Source organism: Pelecanus crispus, chromosome 1 (assembly GCF_030463565.1).
Source record: "Pelecanus crispus isolate bPelCri1 chromosome 1, bPelCri1.pri, whole genome shotgun sequence".
Lineage (NCBI taxonomy): Eukaryota > Metazoa > Chordata > Aves > Pelecaniformes > Pelecanidae > Pelecanus > Pelecanus crispus.
The window spans coordinates 36,941,301-36,957,405 of NC_134643.1; the positions used below are offsets into that span (position 1 = coordinate 36,941,301).

Genomic DNA, 16,105 nt, shown 5'->3' on the forward strand with positions numbered 1-16,105 from the left:
TTTCTTGAGCTGCCTGAATGTGTTGGTTGCATCTCTCAGAACCTGTACACAATATCACTCTGGTGACATCTATTTTGGTAAATTCTAAATTAGAGAATAGCTGTGGAAAGTTTGTGAGGTTCTTACTGAAAGACTTCCTGATGTCTTCTGACATGTGGAAACAGAGCAAAAATAGTACCATCAACCTCCACCTTGTTCCTGTAAGTAATATCAACATCAACTAATATGAAGATGAAAATTTTAAAAATAAGAGTACAATATGGAGTTATAATATTTTGTATTTATTTTGTGGATACACAGGGAATTTTAAATCTCTGTTTAGAACCTGCTTTTTAGATGTTGTCATGAGATAAGCAAGAGATATCAACAATGACCAAAAATTGGATAATTATACCATATAATAAAATAGTGTAATGAATTTATTGCTTGCTGTCGTTCCTGATGATTTGGCTGAGGTACCGGTAAATCACACAATAGCATCAATAGCACTTAGTGATAATTTACGCTAACTTTTTTCCATGGTTTCCTATAAGTCCAATTTCCTTTTTTTTTTTTTTCCTGTTTCATTCCTGTGCTAAATCCACACTGTAGATAGTAGAGCTACGTAAATTAACCCACACAAACACGTCACTTTCCAGTAAGTGACTAATTGGAAATACAACTTCAGTGACTGAGATCAGTGATTTGTAACAGTTGCCATATACTGGATAGGATATTCCAAATATTCTTGCCACAAGTTTTTTTGCAGACCAGATTTTGCTTCTAAAAACAGGTACTCGCATTCTGTGGTCCCATGAAAACTGGAAATTGGTCTCTGTTCTGAGGATTCTTTATAATCCCTGCAGATGATGATTGAATGCTGCAGTTTGATAAAGAAAAAAGAAACCCTGTTTGAAACCTTGTTTCTTCTCTTCTTTTTCAGCCTAGCTGGAGAAGAGACAAGAGACCAAAAATGCCACCACCAGCAGCAGCACCACAGTACCCACCTCCAGATGGAGGCTGGGGATGGGTTGTGGTCTTTGGGGCTTTTATCTCCATTGGATTTTCCTATGCATTCCCCAAAGCCATCACAGTGTTCTTCAAAGAAATACAAGAAATCTTCCACACATCATATAGTGAGATAGCTTGGATATCGTCGATAATGTTGGCTGTTATGTACGCAGGAGGTAAGACATTTGTGAAATTTGCAAATATCATAGTTGGTTTTTTGTTTGTTTGGGTTTTTTTCCCCCATGGTCTTAAAGCCACTAAAGTTAATTACTACCTGATTTTATCATTATTACCTAAAGAATTTACTAAAATACATGCCTCTTTTTGTATCATACTTTATCAGAGAGTACTGGTAGCCACATCATCATTAAAGTGCTGTTTACTTTGTCTTTTAAAACTTTTTATATTCTCTTCCATTTTGTTTTCCCTAGGGCCTTTTGTTTGTTCCTCTACCTAATTCTATTTTGCAATTTTGCCCTAAATTCACAGTTTCTGAGAGTCACATTTTCCAACAAGGCAATGCCCAAGTAACTTCTCCTGGGCCTGGGGGTACATTTGCTCAGTTTCCACTGCTTCGGTGAGATCTCTCAGTAGATCAGATGATGGAGCTTAGACACAGAAAATTATTATGGCAATGAGGGTTCATTGTTCAGGCACCGGTATTCCTCAGTAGACAGGGGTGTGTATCTTGTCCTTATTTGTCCTAAAATAAAATTGTACTTTCCATTTAGGCCAAGAGCCATGTTTCATACATGCCATCTATATGACAGCTAAGATACAGACAATCTTATTCTTGGGACTGAAATGAACAGTGAATATAAATTCTCTGATTTTTTTTGTTTTTTTGTTTTTTTTTGTTGTGAGCAAGCAAGTAAATAACAAGACAGATGAAAAAGGATTTTAAAGTATAAAGCCATGTTTAAGTACTAAGTGTCAAACCTGCTTTGGCAGGTTTTCTGTCTATCAACCTCAAAGAGTAACCGTTAAATTCTTCTTGATTTCTTCATTCTTTCAGAGTTTTTTTTTTAAGCATTGGTGGGAGCTAGCTGCTACTTAGGCAAAACACTTTTTTAGGCAGCCCAGAGGTCTGAATAACAGGTTATTTCAGGCAATAGATCTGTCATTGCCCTTTCTTTGGATATTATGAGGTAACCTCTTGGAACATCTCAGAATGTTTGCAATGATGGAACAGTTAAATGTATACATTTATATATGTGTGTATGTGTATGTATAAGTACATATGTATAAATGTGTACACATAGAAACTGAAAACATTGTCCCAATAGCACATCGAGATTCCATATCTTTAATCACTGAAGAGCATCACTCCAATATTTTTCAGAAGTGGTATCTGTGTAGGAGTAAAGTATGGTAATATCAGGTCCAGTAAACAATCTATTAAAGGAAGCATGAAGTCTCATTTTTAGCATGGTAATTTTTTATCTCTGATTTCAACCTACCTAAGTTTTGACACCTGAATGACCCTAGATCCTTTAGCAGTCAGGGAAGAAAGGTAGGTGCCTACCAAGGGGAATTTGGGCTAGCTGTTTTTCCCCTCTGACTAGAAGAAAGAACCTGCAGCCAGCATAGCATTAGCTTAAGCACCTCAGGTAAATATTTTTCAGTTAATGGGATGGAAAAATGGATCCTTTTTTCAAATGCTGGCAGAGACAGAGACCTTATAGAGATGTCTTGACAAGTGGTGTCAATATCAACAAAAGCTTGCTGTTCAGATATTTTGATCCCATTTTTATTCATATACTAGTAGAGAATCATAATTTATTGATATACTAGTAGAGAATCATAAAGGATTTTATAGGACCAGCAACAATAACCAAGTGATTCCCCAAGATTCACCAGGTGAAGAAGTAACTTGAACTAATGCAATCAAGAGTGGAGTAAAAGAGCAGGTGTGTTCCATCACATTCAGGTCCCCTCTAATGTAGTTGCTTCTTAAGGACGCGTCAGCACTTGCACTGTGGAGTGTACATGTGTAACGGTGGAGGCCCCTGAACAAGTGCTGGACCCATCTGGAACAAGGGAAGAGCACAGGTGTTGAAAAGCTGGACTTTGTTTCTTCTTTCCCTATGCTGTGACTTTTGTCCTGGGCTCTTTTTCACCACATTTTCTGATCTGAGCTAAATTTTCTAAGGGCAGATTTGCTTTATAGTACACGTGCTGTTCTCTTGTTCTAATCTTTGAATAAAGTTTAATTTATGCCGTTTTTGTCATCTCAAGTTTTATTAACAGTACAGATGTAAATCGCAGGACGTTCAGCTGTGGTCGTTTTTATCTGCGAGGTTCAACGTGCACAAGTTTTCATGTAAAATACAAAGCATTCAGTACTTCTGCCTTTTCTCTAATACTTCTTTCACTGTTCTGAGTACCAGCATAGTAACTTCACCTGTACATTGACGTTAAAAATTACAAAATGGTTTACTATTTATTCTGCTAGCACCTACCCTAGTCACTATGAAGGTTATCAGCACAGGAACAGTAGGCAAGGTTGTTTGGATATCTTGTGACAGACTCGTGGTTTTAAAATGCTGAGACTGAGGACCCTGGCTGATATAAACACTCTTTGAAGCCATAGCTTCTCTAGAACCACTTCCTAAAAAATAGGCCATTTAGACAATCATTGGCAGAATATGAAATAGCAATCAGGAAAAACATTTCTGAAGGAAATCACTCCATTGTTTTTACCGTCTGAAGGTGGTTTGATTCCTTAGCATTTGATGTGCTGTAATGTGAAATACACACTCAGACCGTGAGTACAAGGTGTATTGTTTACTATGAAGTGTGATACGTATGTCTGCAATGAACACTCTGTTCATCATACTACTAACGAAGGTAACCTGAAAACATCTAAGATCTGTCATCCTCATTAGAGCTTAGCATTCAACCTATTAATCATCACAGTAGGTTCAGTGAATAAGTTAGAGTCTGTGCAGACACTCTTGCTTTGGAGGCTGCAGCCTCTTGCAGTAATTAGCTGGCATCTGTGTTTCAGTAACAAGGTATTAACTTACCTTTCAATGCCTGAGAGGAAAAAAAAAAGAAACTAATAAAGGGCATCCAGTAAGGAGCTAAAAGAATGTTAATTATGTTTATCACTTACTTCATACTTAGAATAAATGGCATTAAATTATAGCAGACCATCTGGCAATCCATATGGTCTCCTGCAGTCCTGGTTAATTCCAGCAAATAGGTCAAGCACAGCATTCACCCTGTTAGGAAAGCACTAAGCAGAGGTGACAAAGCTGATAAATCAAATCAATATGAAACTCTTTTCCCCTCTCAATCTGGCATAATATGCACTTTCATACTGTTTTTTGTTGTTTTGGGGGATTTTGTTTGTTTGTTTGTTTTCTTAAGCTCTTTCCCCCTGCCCCCCTTGTCTCCTGGATGTTTGTTAGAGTTTACTAAAAAGCCATCCCAAAAAACAAATCCTGGGATGTGATCAAGGTTACAGGTATTGCACAGCCTCTACTGTTCAGCCCGTGCTTGAAAAAAGCATCCTCTGGAGAAGAGCAATAGTTCAGTCTCCATGGCAACTCCTTCTTCTGCCTCTCTTGAGCAGAGACTGTCAATTGTATTAAATTAAGGGTGATGGTTTTGTGATGGACTCCTACACCCAAGGGACTGTGACTGAGACCACCAAACTTTTGTTACTGAAGGACGGAAGCTGGGATAAAATGGAATTAGTTGAGTTATTCTGACAGGGCAACCTGTGTTTCTGTATGTGTATGAACGCATATGTATATAAAATGAGTGTGCACATATGTATTCTTATATACATAAACTATATATGTATTCATATACTAATAGAGCTGTATTTATGCTCTAACACACACAAGCATTAGGGAATTCAAGAAAAAGATCAAATACATTTGACCTCAAGTTCTCTCAGTTCATTCTTCTCTTTTTCAAAACTTCACCTCTCACTTGCGCTGCTTTAACAGCCAAAGGTGATTAGAGAGCTCCTTATCAAGGCTCGATCTGTTTCCAGTAAAAACGTTTTCTTTGCTTTCAGTGTAGGTTTGATAGGAGCCTTAGTGGCAGCTCTGAAAGCCGTGTGACAGGGCCGGTGATTTCAGGCAGAGCTGACCTTGAGTTTTAGATTTCCATAGGGAAAAAGCAGTTGGTATACCCACTTGTCTTTAACTCGTTTTCTGTCATTTTTCCAACAACAATTTCAGTTTGGGTTTTTTGTTCTTTTTTTTTTTTTTCGCCAAAATAACTTTTTGGGTGTGACATTGGGTTATAGAGATTAGGTTGAGAGCTGATACCATAGCCATACCCAGCTGTGAAATGTGGAATAGTCTTGCTGGTCTGAAGTTCAAAAAAGAAAGGTCCATTTAAATTCTAGATGATATTTCTAAGTAATTAATTTAAAAGGCACCTTTGGACCCCTTTTGAAGAAAGGTGCTATATAAGTGTAAGTAGTGTCCATTACCATTTTTCAAAACATGCTTCTAATTAAAAAATGCAGCATTGAATAGCTTCCTCTCTCTTCTTCCGTATTTCTTAAGTTATTCAAGTTTGAGGTTAAGTATTTCCAAACAGTAGCAGACCCTTAAAGGATTTTTCAGGTGACATCACAAAAGTAACCTATAGACAAGTTCTCATTTTGACTTTGTCAAATATTAATTTGGAAAATAACATATCATATGGTATGTTCAAAATATTTGTTATTTTATCTCAGTGGGTGTTTTGGTGATATTGCTGTGAAGATGAAATGGTGTGCACAGTGCAGATGACAGTTGCGAAATCCATGTAACACAAACAACAGATGGTTATGGATTTTTACTTTTGGACAGGACCTGGGCTCCTACACTTTTCTTCCTCCCTGGTAAATTTTCTTATTTTGGTTTTACAAATACTGGCACCAGGAATTCAGTGGCCATGGATAAGGAGATTGAGAAACTTTCTTATATTGACCTATGTCCTTTGTTGTCAGGGACAAGCGTTTTTCTCCATCAGAATATGCAAAGTGTTGAATTTTAATAACCTCATTTAGAGTGTCCTTGAAAGCAGAACTTATCAACTTTCTGAATGCCTCATGGGCATGAGGGAATACTTGACATTTAGCCTAAAATATATGTAAAACATCTATGTCAAGTTAATTTGAGACTCGCAGATAAAGGAAAAGAAGTCGTAATGAGGTGACACAAGAACAGAGCATTTTGATTCTTACTAGCAAATGGAGATAAGTACAAAAAAGAGGCATCAAGAGTAACAAAAATATTATAAATTTACAGTAGTTCAGCTTTTAAAAAAGAAGCCCTGAATGCTAAGGAAGCCTGATAAAGCTTCTGAAGGGTGATACAGACACTTCTTACGTTTCTTGGAAGGCTTTGAGTTTTAGTAGAACTGTACTTCGTAGGGCAGCGTTTCTGTGGTAGCAACGGCTGTTTTAAACAGAGGCCTTACCTAATGTTTAGAAAACACTCTTTAAAATGGTCATGGGAAGAAAGATGAAAAAAAGCTCATCTGTTGTAGATGGTTTTATACATTTTTTTCAAACGGATTTGTTGTCCTAGCTACAGGAGCAAGCCGGTTTTTTACTCTGCAACTTGTTATGTTTGGCTGAACAGATAAGATCTGATTTTTAATTATACAGTGCCTTTTGGGGAACCAATGTTGTTAAGTTTTCATGAAACATAGGTTTTACTGGGATCTACTGACACACACTCAGGAAGCCAGTCTAAAGTTACGGACATGCTGCCACAGAGAGAAATAAGGTTTTTTGTCTTTTATTGTACAATTATGTTAATTTTAAATAATTGTCAGAAAGACATTACATGACAAAGAATTCCCACTGTGCTTCTGCGAAGCTCTTTCAGTATCCAAACCATTTGTTCTTAGTAATGATTTGATGCATATCATAGAAATATTTGTGGTAACTTAAATTTAATTAACTCAAGCTCTGTACTAAAACAGTTCTCATTTACATACAAGTAGGCAACGTGGATTACATAATGAACATTAGTTAAGCACTCTTTTCCTATTTAAGGCTTTGCATTTGTCTTGATCTTCATTTGGTTTTGTAGCCAGGGGTTTCTATAAGTAACATACTCAATATTGACAACTTTTTTATCTGCAAAGAAGATTCTTTTTTCCCTCCCACTTAGCTTCAAGTAATGGGTCAAAGTCAAACAATAATAAATAACATGCATCATAAAATACATTTTCTAAGGGACTAAAACTTTGGGTTTGTTTAAGAAAGATATCAAGGGACAAACTTAGACCTTTGATATGTTCATTGAGCTTGTAAAACTTTGACGAAAGAATGCTTATTTTGTGTGTACTAATAATGTTGGATTAGTTCCCATGTAGTTTTTCATATCACTGGATCATACAATAGTTGTATTTGTGATGTGTGTCGCGTAATTCAAAGGTAATGAAACAATGGTCTAGCACAACTGGTAATCATGAGATATTTAAGCAGATACCAGAGAACTACTGTGGGGAAGGAAAAGTCTGTGTATACCATTGTAGTCACACCAACACTTCAAATGAAATAATAAACCCAGCACTTTACAAAGAACTTATTATAGAATTTTAGTGGTCCATTGTTTTGGAATGTCTAAGAACTATTCCCTTGTTTATTTTGAAGGGTATATTCAAGGGAAACAGAGTTGTACTGGTATGTTTAGAAGATATTCTAAGCCAGTATCAAATGGCAACAGCTGAGATTTTTACCGTGATTCATAAAGATAGGTAGATCTGTAGTCGTTAACAGAGGTAAGTGGACCACGGACTTAGTAAAAAGGTTTATGCTGATGCTAGGGGAACTACAGAAATCAGAGAATAAAGTGGTTTTAAATTGTCTATAATTACTTTCAACACTTTTTTAATTGGTGAACTGGTTTTGAAGATTTTTGCAGAGATCGCATATGACACATGTAGATAAACACATATACCATACAAAGAGTTTTTGATCCATCAGAACCTTTTCATATAACAGTGATATTCTATTAAGATTATGTATGTCAAAGAGCACAAACAACTGCAGCTTTAGTAGGTAATATATGTTTCATTGGTGGATACAAACAAAAGAAAAGCTTATCTGTCTTTTCCACAAATTTTGGCAGGTTTTTTCTAATTGTCAAGAAACGGTTAAGCATTTTCACTGCAGTTTTACCTGACTTTTGTTCAGGTGAATATGTACTGTGACTAGACAACCGAATGAAAGAATGCGATTAAAATAGGAGGCTGTATTGTGAAATAAGACGTTGATTTCCTACTTCAAACACTTCTTGCAACACTTTCCCACTAATGATGGGAGCATGTGCCCTGTTTGGTTTTCTATGTGTACTGCTCTGAAACACTTAGCATTGTGCTTTGGCTTTTAGAAAACTTTGAAGGAAGTAGGGCTACCCTTACAGCTTTTTAACAGTAGTAACTAAAGGTTATATGGACAGGATTCATGTGTTTAGCCTTCTTCAGCATAGGCACCTACATCAGATCTAGCTGCCTAGACATCTTCTGTTGTCAGTCAATAAGAATGGGAATTTCTGATTCATCCTTTCCTAAGTTAAATGTCTGAAACACATCAAATGAATACTGTTTTAGAAAGACTTCTCCGTCTTTTGAGTGCTAAAGGAAGCTAGAGGAGAAGTTCAAATGTCCATTTTGCACAAATCTGAGGTGATGCCACCCTATATGATTGTTGCCCTATATTAATATGTTATATTTCGCTTCCTGGAGACCTTGACATCTAAGAACATTCCTAATAGAGATATGCATCCATGGTTAGTGATTTTGAGCTTGTTGTGGTTAAGGTTTGATTTTCTTCTTTAATTTTCCTCTTGTATGTTGTACAGGTGGTAATTCTCCCATGGTTCAGTGACACTGACTCAGTTGTACTAGTTTTGATACTATTAAAAATACCTGGTAATTTTAAGATTACTTATTAGCTTGTAAATCTTCTCTAATCTTGTAATGACTTATCTCATACCCATAATTCCCTTTTCCATCACTAGCTAAGAAAAAAACACAACTCTGAGAGTAGCTGGTTTGTCTAATAATTGACCAAGTTTACATTCTTTTGTAGCTAATTATAAGCTGATAGAAATCTATGGATCTGTTATATCTTCTTCTGTTCTGTGAATGATTTGAAAGTTGAATACACTTCAGCCTCTTTGTAGCAAGATCCCCAAACACTTCCCTATCAGTATCAGCTGGCAGCAGAAATTTTGTCACAGTACAAATCTTACTCATATTGCTCTCCTGTGGAGAATTCCTTTGCTTTTCTAGGAACAGAACTTACTTGACTGAAATTTTTTCTTCTTTTACAAGAATGATCTTCTCTATCCTGCACATGCTGCTTCCAGATTTGCAGATGTATCCTAGCTTTTATCTTCTTATTAATATATCTTAATGTTAGGACTTCCAAAGGACTCTGCAATGGCTTTCAGGATAGGACTGGCACAAGAGAAGACAGTGGATGTCCTGTTTGGCCTCCCCTAGAAGGAGGAGTAATCTTGTGTCCTTGGAAGTCAAATTTCACTCAGAAAAGCTTCAAGAGCAGTTCTGTTCTAAGTTGTTTGAATTATTGGCATGTATCCAAATGGAAGAATTTATCCCTCCTTATTATGACTTTGCTAAGTTTTGAGTGTGTGTAATTAAGTAGCTGAATCTGTTATTTGCGTAATCAGAATAGTTGTAGTATCCAGAGCAGCAAGTAAGTAAATAAAGTGCAGGACATTTTACTTCTGGATATTCTACTTAAAGATTGTCTTTGCAGGAACTATTCAATACATAAGAAACCAAGACTCTTATAGCCGTTATCATGAAACATTTAATTAAGAAACATAAGGCTTTAAAGCTGGTGAGAAGCAGCATGACATTACTTATGGTGAAATAAGATTTTGTTAATTAGTTAGTTAGTTTGTTATTTAGTTAGTTTACCTGGACATCTGCCCAGCAAAATGCAGTAAAATAAAAGAATTAAAGTAAAATAGCTACATTATTGATAAAGAACTTTAGGTCATGTGCTACATATGCATTCACCAATGCAGGTCTTCTTTGAATTTATAGCCAAATGTTCTGGAGTCACAGTCTGGCTAGTGACGCTGGAAAAAATAAAAGATGACAGTAGGAAAACTTACAACAGATCCATTGATATACATAGTGATGAATGACAATTTTCACTGATGATGTTATGCTCTTATCAGAGATATGTGAAATAACTGCCTGGGACCCCATTTCAAGTATGGGCACCATGGTGCTAATTCTACAATATGTGCTCAATTTTAAATACCTTAGTGATCTCATAAAGTTCAAAGTTAAAGTAAATTTTTCACCTGCTTAAAGTCAACATATAAACATGCTTATATATTTATGCAAATATGTTTATCCATAGGTGTTTGTAACATCAAGATCTCTTGACAGTATACCTTCAGTGACTTAAGTGCTCCCAGAGGCACTCATTAAAATCTTATTTTTATTTATGTCAACCTTCAAAAGACATTATCCATAAATGATTCATGTCTTTTCCCCAACATAAAATATAAATAAAATACAGAAGATTAGCTTTGAGGATTTACAGTGTTTGAGCAAAACCGGTGGTATTCACTTTATTAAAGTAATCATTTGATTAAACTTTTCACTTATTTGTCAGTAAGCTTATCTCTGCTTCATAAATAAAAAATAAAAATCTAAAGGACACAGAACAATTTGACCTTAAGTATGAGTCTCCTAACTTCAATTTTAATTTATTGGATTACATAGAGTTCCAGTGCTGCAAAGTGCACTGAGGAATGGAGAATCAGGCACCATGACTGTGGGGATTGTTCTGATTATTCACTGAAGCAACAAACTATGTAACAAAACACTTTCAGGTAGTGACTTGAAATTGCATGATTCTCACGTGAGAAGAGAATGTAGTCAACATTAGAGATTGTTGTAAGGGGCTCACTGAAAATGAATAATCATTTTTGATTAAGACATTTTTATTGTCATAGAAAGTTACAGAAAATCAGAAAAAAAAAAAAAAGTTTGACAAAAAACCCCACAAACCCTTCTCTCCTATGGGCTGGACTTGCAGAAGGACTACACCTCCCAGAATGTGATGAGGGCAATTCATTTCAGAGCAAGGTCCAATGTGTGTTATGTGACTGCATATAATAATGAGCCACATAGTCCAGCCACTGGCCTTATACTAAACTAACAAACTGTAGAGCTGCAATTTTTTAAGACGGTTTGGTAATAAAATGCAATATAGTACCGAATGACCTGAAACAAGATGTTTGCAATTATTTTGAAAAGCTAAGAGAAAGAATTAGATCATGGGAATGCCAGATAGTTATACTTCTAATTTGTTTATTTCTATGACAGAAGACATTTGAGATATTTCAGAGTGACTTATTTGAAGGGTTTTAGTTCTACTGAAAATTCTGAGACTTGAAATTTTTCTTTCAGCTTGGGAATAAAATGGATGTTAAAGCATAAGAGTGTTTCATGAAATGCTGGTTCTAATTTTATGTATCGTTCCTTAAAAATCAAATAGCATGTCGCAAAGATAGTACATGTGGGAGTGATTCTCTTGTCTTTCACACAGCCCCATAGTTTATACCTGTGCAAAGAGTGTGCAAGGTTATATAAACCATTGCCATTGTGATTTAGAGCTTTTCATATTTATTTACTCAAATGTAAACAGTAACCTGAGTGTAAAGCACTTGACCCTACACTCAGAGAAACAGATCTGAAGTGGCATATGGGATTAAGACAAGAACAAATTTGTACCATAGAATTTCTTCTGGATCATTTCTCCTGATGTTATAAAAAATTTACCTGACAAGGTGTTCAGATATACGTATTGCCTAGATCAGTCAACTTTCTAACCAATTACATTTCAGTAAGATGTATTAAAACTTACTAAAGAAACATAGTTCCTTCTGTGGGAAGAAAATAATTCTTTCATTAGTAAACCTAAGTAATATTCTCCTCACAGGCACACATGCTAAATCCTTGCAGAAATGAGTATATTTCACTGGATTATTTTAATATGTTCTGGCTGAAGAATATCAACATAACTCCTTAGATGAAAGGTGGCTCCAGGAATGCGTGATGTTTAGGCAGCATCTGTAATACAAATCATGAGAAGCCTATATTTTAATGGCCACTAATTTATTTTGAATTTATGATGTATCACAATCATTAGAAGTAAGCTGCTTGACATTACTCGGTGGAGAATAAGGTTTCTGCTAGTGGTGGGTTGTTTTATTTCTTCACACTAGGTAAGAAAATATGTCTAGTTCAAAAGCCACACAAATATTATCTTCAAGTGCAGTAAGATGGCTCTAGGTCACCAAGCCACTTCATGTTGCTTTTTGCAGCAGAACTCAAATATTCCCTGTTCATGTAAGCAGACCCGATCTAGACTTCCCCCACCTCTTCACCCTCCCATTTTCAGAAGACCTTGTCTATGGAGATGTATCCTCTGCTGCTACAAGAGAAAGGACTATGTAGAGAACATTATACATGTTGTTTCCTCTCTAGTGCAGGCAAAACACAAATGCCATAAAGACCTTTGCACAAATCCCTCATACTATATTCCTTTTCCACTGCTGAAGTCCCAGGCTTCCTCTACTAATTTTTCATGATTGTTTCCCTCCTTACTTGGTCATATTTTATGATTTTTTTTTTTTCATAGGGGAAGGCATACTTTCCCCCTTGTTAAAGGGAGTCATGTTTTGATTGATTACAGTCCATGGAAAGTGTATTTGTTGATCCAGTCCACAAAAGAAATGGCATGAGACTATACATAGGAAACATCTAAAAATTTGAAAGACCCACCAAGTAAAGCTCTTTCCACTGTAGATAGAAATACACTACATTGTCTGCACTTACACTCTAAATACCTTAGGTGCCAAAACCTAATGAGAATGCTCAGTTCCCATTTTGTATGAGATTTTTGAAGCACAAATAAATTCCCTTCCCCCTCCTCTTTCTTTTTCCCTTTCCTTTCCCCTTCCTCTTCCTCCTTGCTCTTCCCCCTTCCCTCCCTCTTCCTGTTCCCTCAGTAGGTTGTGAACTAAATATTATTCACATATTTACCTTACGCAGTTCTTCAGACATGATCTAATTTATGGGCTGTAAAGGAATTTGGGAAATTCCCACTCTTAAGCTTCTAATTGTTACCACTGAAAGTCACCATATGCATTTTATTGAAAATTATTAAAAATACAATTATAGTGAAAATAATGATTAAATAATGTTTTAGAAAGATTTTTCTATAAAGTATGTTTTAAGCTTAATGATACATACGTATTAAATAGCAAATGCATTTGGAAATAATTTTACAATGTTATTGACAATGACCTAAATATGATGACTTCTCATGACACTTCCAAGTTATAAATACATTGAGATTTATACTTCGCATTACATATATTCTGAATATGTAGATGAGGTTTAATGATCCACTCATGATCCATAACTCACAGTAAGTGGTCCACAGAAACATCATAGGTAGTAGATTGAGTATTTTCAATTTGAAGTTTGATTATACAGTGCAAAATTGAGACCAGAAAGGAGTATGATAAAGGAGCAACTAGGAAGAAGCATGTATTTTGTGCTTTCTCTGAAATTACATATTATTGCCTGTAACAATATATAAGGAATCATTTCCAAGTTGAGTTAGTTATAGTATTATTCTGGAAGAAAACAAATAAACTGTAGGAAGATGTGCAGGGTAAAAATGGGATATTGTATGAACATTAATATGATGGGCAATTTGTAAAAGACAGAGAAATCCAAATGCCAATATTAATCTTAAGTGCAGTTGGCTGAATTTTTCACAGTAAATGAATTCTCTAAAAAAATGTAATTATTTGAGTTGTAGACAATATACACTACATTCATAAGAACTACTAAATAGCCTGTGCAAGGTCTTCTGAAAGTGTTTGCTATGACTTTTTGCTCTCTGTGATGTCTCCTAGGCTTCCAAATGACAAAGTATTGTTCTGCTTCCAGGAAAAGTAGCCAGAGATTTTTAAGAAGGTGTATAAAAATCATGAATGATAACAAAGAATACTAAATAGGAAGTGGTGAGTAATGAACATTTAAAAATATTGTGTTCACATGTGCATACACAGATTTGTAGAAAAGACAGTCATTACTCAAAAACAAAGAAAGAAAAAAGGGAAATATTTGTAACTAGCTAATAACATGGTTTAGAAGAATGCCTACGAAGAATTAAAATAAGTATTTGCAAGCATTGGGGTTTTTTTGGTTGGGTTTTTTTTTTTATTCCCAAGAATTAGCTCTGAGATTAACAATATAACTCTTATTTTCAAGTTGCTATAATTGTAGTTGTGACAATGGTGTACTGTAACCTCCATCTTTCTTTTCAGTTTTATGATCTGCAACAATACAGAAAATCATCCTCCCTTTGTAACAGCAGAATATACAGAACTTGTTTGGCAATCTGGTTCACACAGTTAGCAAGCTGTAAAGACAAGTTTTGTAGCTAAAAATTGTAATCTGCTTTGGCAAGGCACAAACTACTAAACACTAAATCTTCTTCAGTTACAAACTTTCAAGTTCCTTGAACTTGAAAGAGTGAGTTCAGAAGCTTCCAGGTGAAAAATACTTACAAATGGGATGAGTACTTTCTATTATCCCAGGAGAAACCAACTCTTTTATATCATTAGGAGTCCAACAATCAGATGAGGAAAAGTGTTGGGGTTGTTTTGGTTTTTTGTGTGTTTGTGTGAATAGGTAGTCTTTATGTCCAGGCATAGCAGTTTTTTGTAAGATTATTTTTGAGACAGAAAAACTAGTAGACATACTGGGTAGCTATAAATGAACCTCTATTTTCAGATTAGTATTAATTTTTCTTTGTTCCCTGAAAACAGACGTATTAGGATTTATTTTAAACTTTTCAGAAATGTGACGCTTCTTTCAGTACAAGTGCTCAAACACAGGTATTACCAAATTGAACTGTCTTTCACTTGCAAACATCCACAGAGAAAGAAGGAGCACCCACTGAGATGAACAGATAATACTTAAAGGATGAAACCTCTGGAAGAAAACCACGAAATATTTTCATTGGAGCATTTCTATACTTAGAGTTATGCCTCCTGAAATTCCTGGTGAAACCCTGAAAAGGATATAAATTCAGTGAAGTTTATTATTAATACGTTCATATTAACTACTGCTATAGAGAATTATATTTACTAATATTTATATATTAGTATTGTTATATTTACTCTGTTTCCGGAGAGGAAAAATGAGTAAGTCCTTGTTTGGTTTTTCATTTGAAGGAGAAGTAACCTTTAATGGCAGAGGTTCATTGTGCATGTCCACAGTAATATTACTTAAGTGAAATCCCCAACACATTTTTTGGGTCTGAAAAGCTGTTTTAAATTTAGATTCATGCAAGCCTATGAAGTCCTGAGTAGTTAATTGCTGTTAAAGACTAAGCTTTAAAAATTCATTGTCTTTTCTTCTGCAGGGAACTTTCATTAATTCTTCCAAGTACCTCATATTTGCCACTGAATTTTCTAATATTCATGTTGATACTATATGACATTTAATGCTTACATTACAAGCTGGTTGCATTGGTTTTCTGAGAAGAAAAGAACATTTTTCTGAGAAGACTGTGATGAGCATATCATGTCCTGATGCTATTTCCAGCTATCCCCATTACAGAGGCATGCAGGCCACTTTGTGAAAAATATGTGCCTCCTGTTACAATGTCTCTATTTATATGCATCTCTCTTAAAAGTGCTTTGGTTCCATCTCGTCATTAACTTGTTCCCTCCTTTTTTCTTCCTTGCCTTTTTCAAGTTGAAAGACTAGTTTCTGCAAATATCTATGCATGGGCTTCACTTTACTGCGTGATACTGAAGGTAACAGGAATACAAATATAAAGAAAGTTTAAAAAAAATGCTGAAATATTTTGCTGCATCTGACTTCATTTCACAACGTGAAATTTGGGCAATTAATTTTGGGACAGAACTTTTTTTTGTAGTCAGTGACCGTATATGTTTCTAAAAACTGCTGAGCGTTCAGCAGCTCGTAGAATTACACTCATTTCCTATTAAATATTATGAAGTTTCATATTGCTAATTTTAAAAAAAAGTCATAAATCATCTTAAAG

The 16,105-nt window shown here is 35.3% G+C and overlaps 1 protein-coding gene across 1 annotated transcript in view; it reads left to right on the plus strand.

Moving 5' to 3' along the window:
- The first annotated feature begins 952 nt into the window (after positions 1-952).
- SLC16A7 (solute carrier family 16 member 7) overlaps positions 953-16,105 on the plus strand; it is a 29,531-nt gene continuing 14,378 nt past the window's right edge. Inside the window, exon 1 of the mRNA XM_009491045.2 lies at positions 953-1,166. Coding sequence (XP_009489320.1) covers positions 953-1,166 — 214 coding nt within the window. The remainder of the gene's footprint in view (positions 1,167-16,105) is intronic.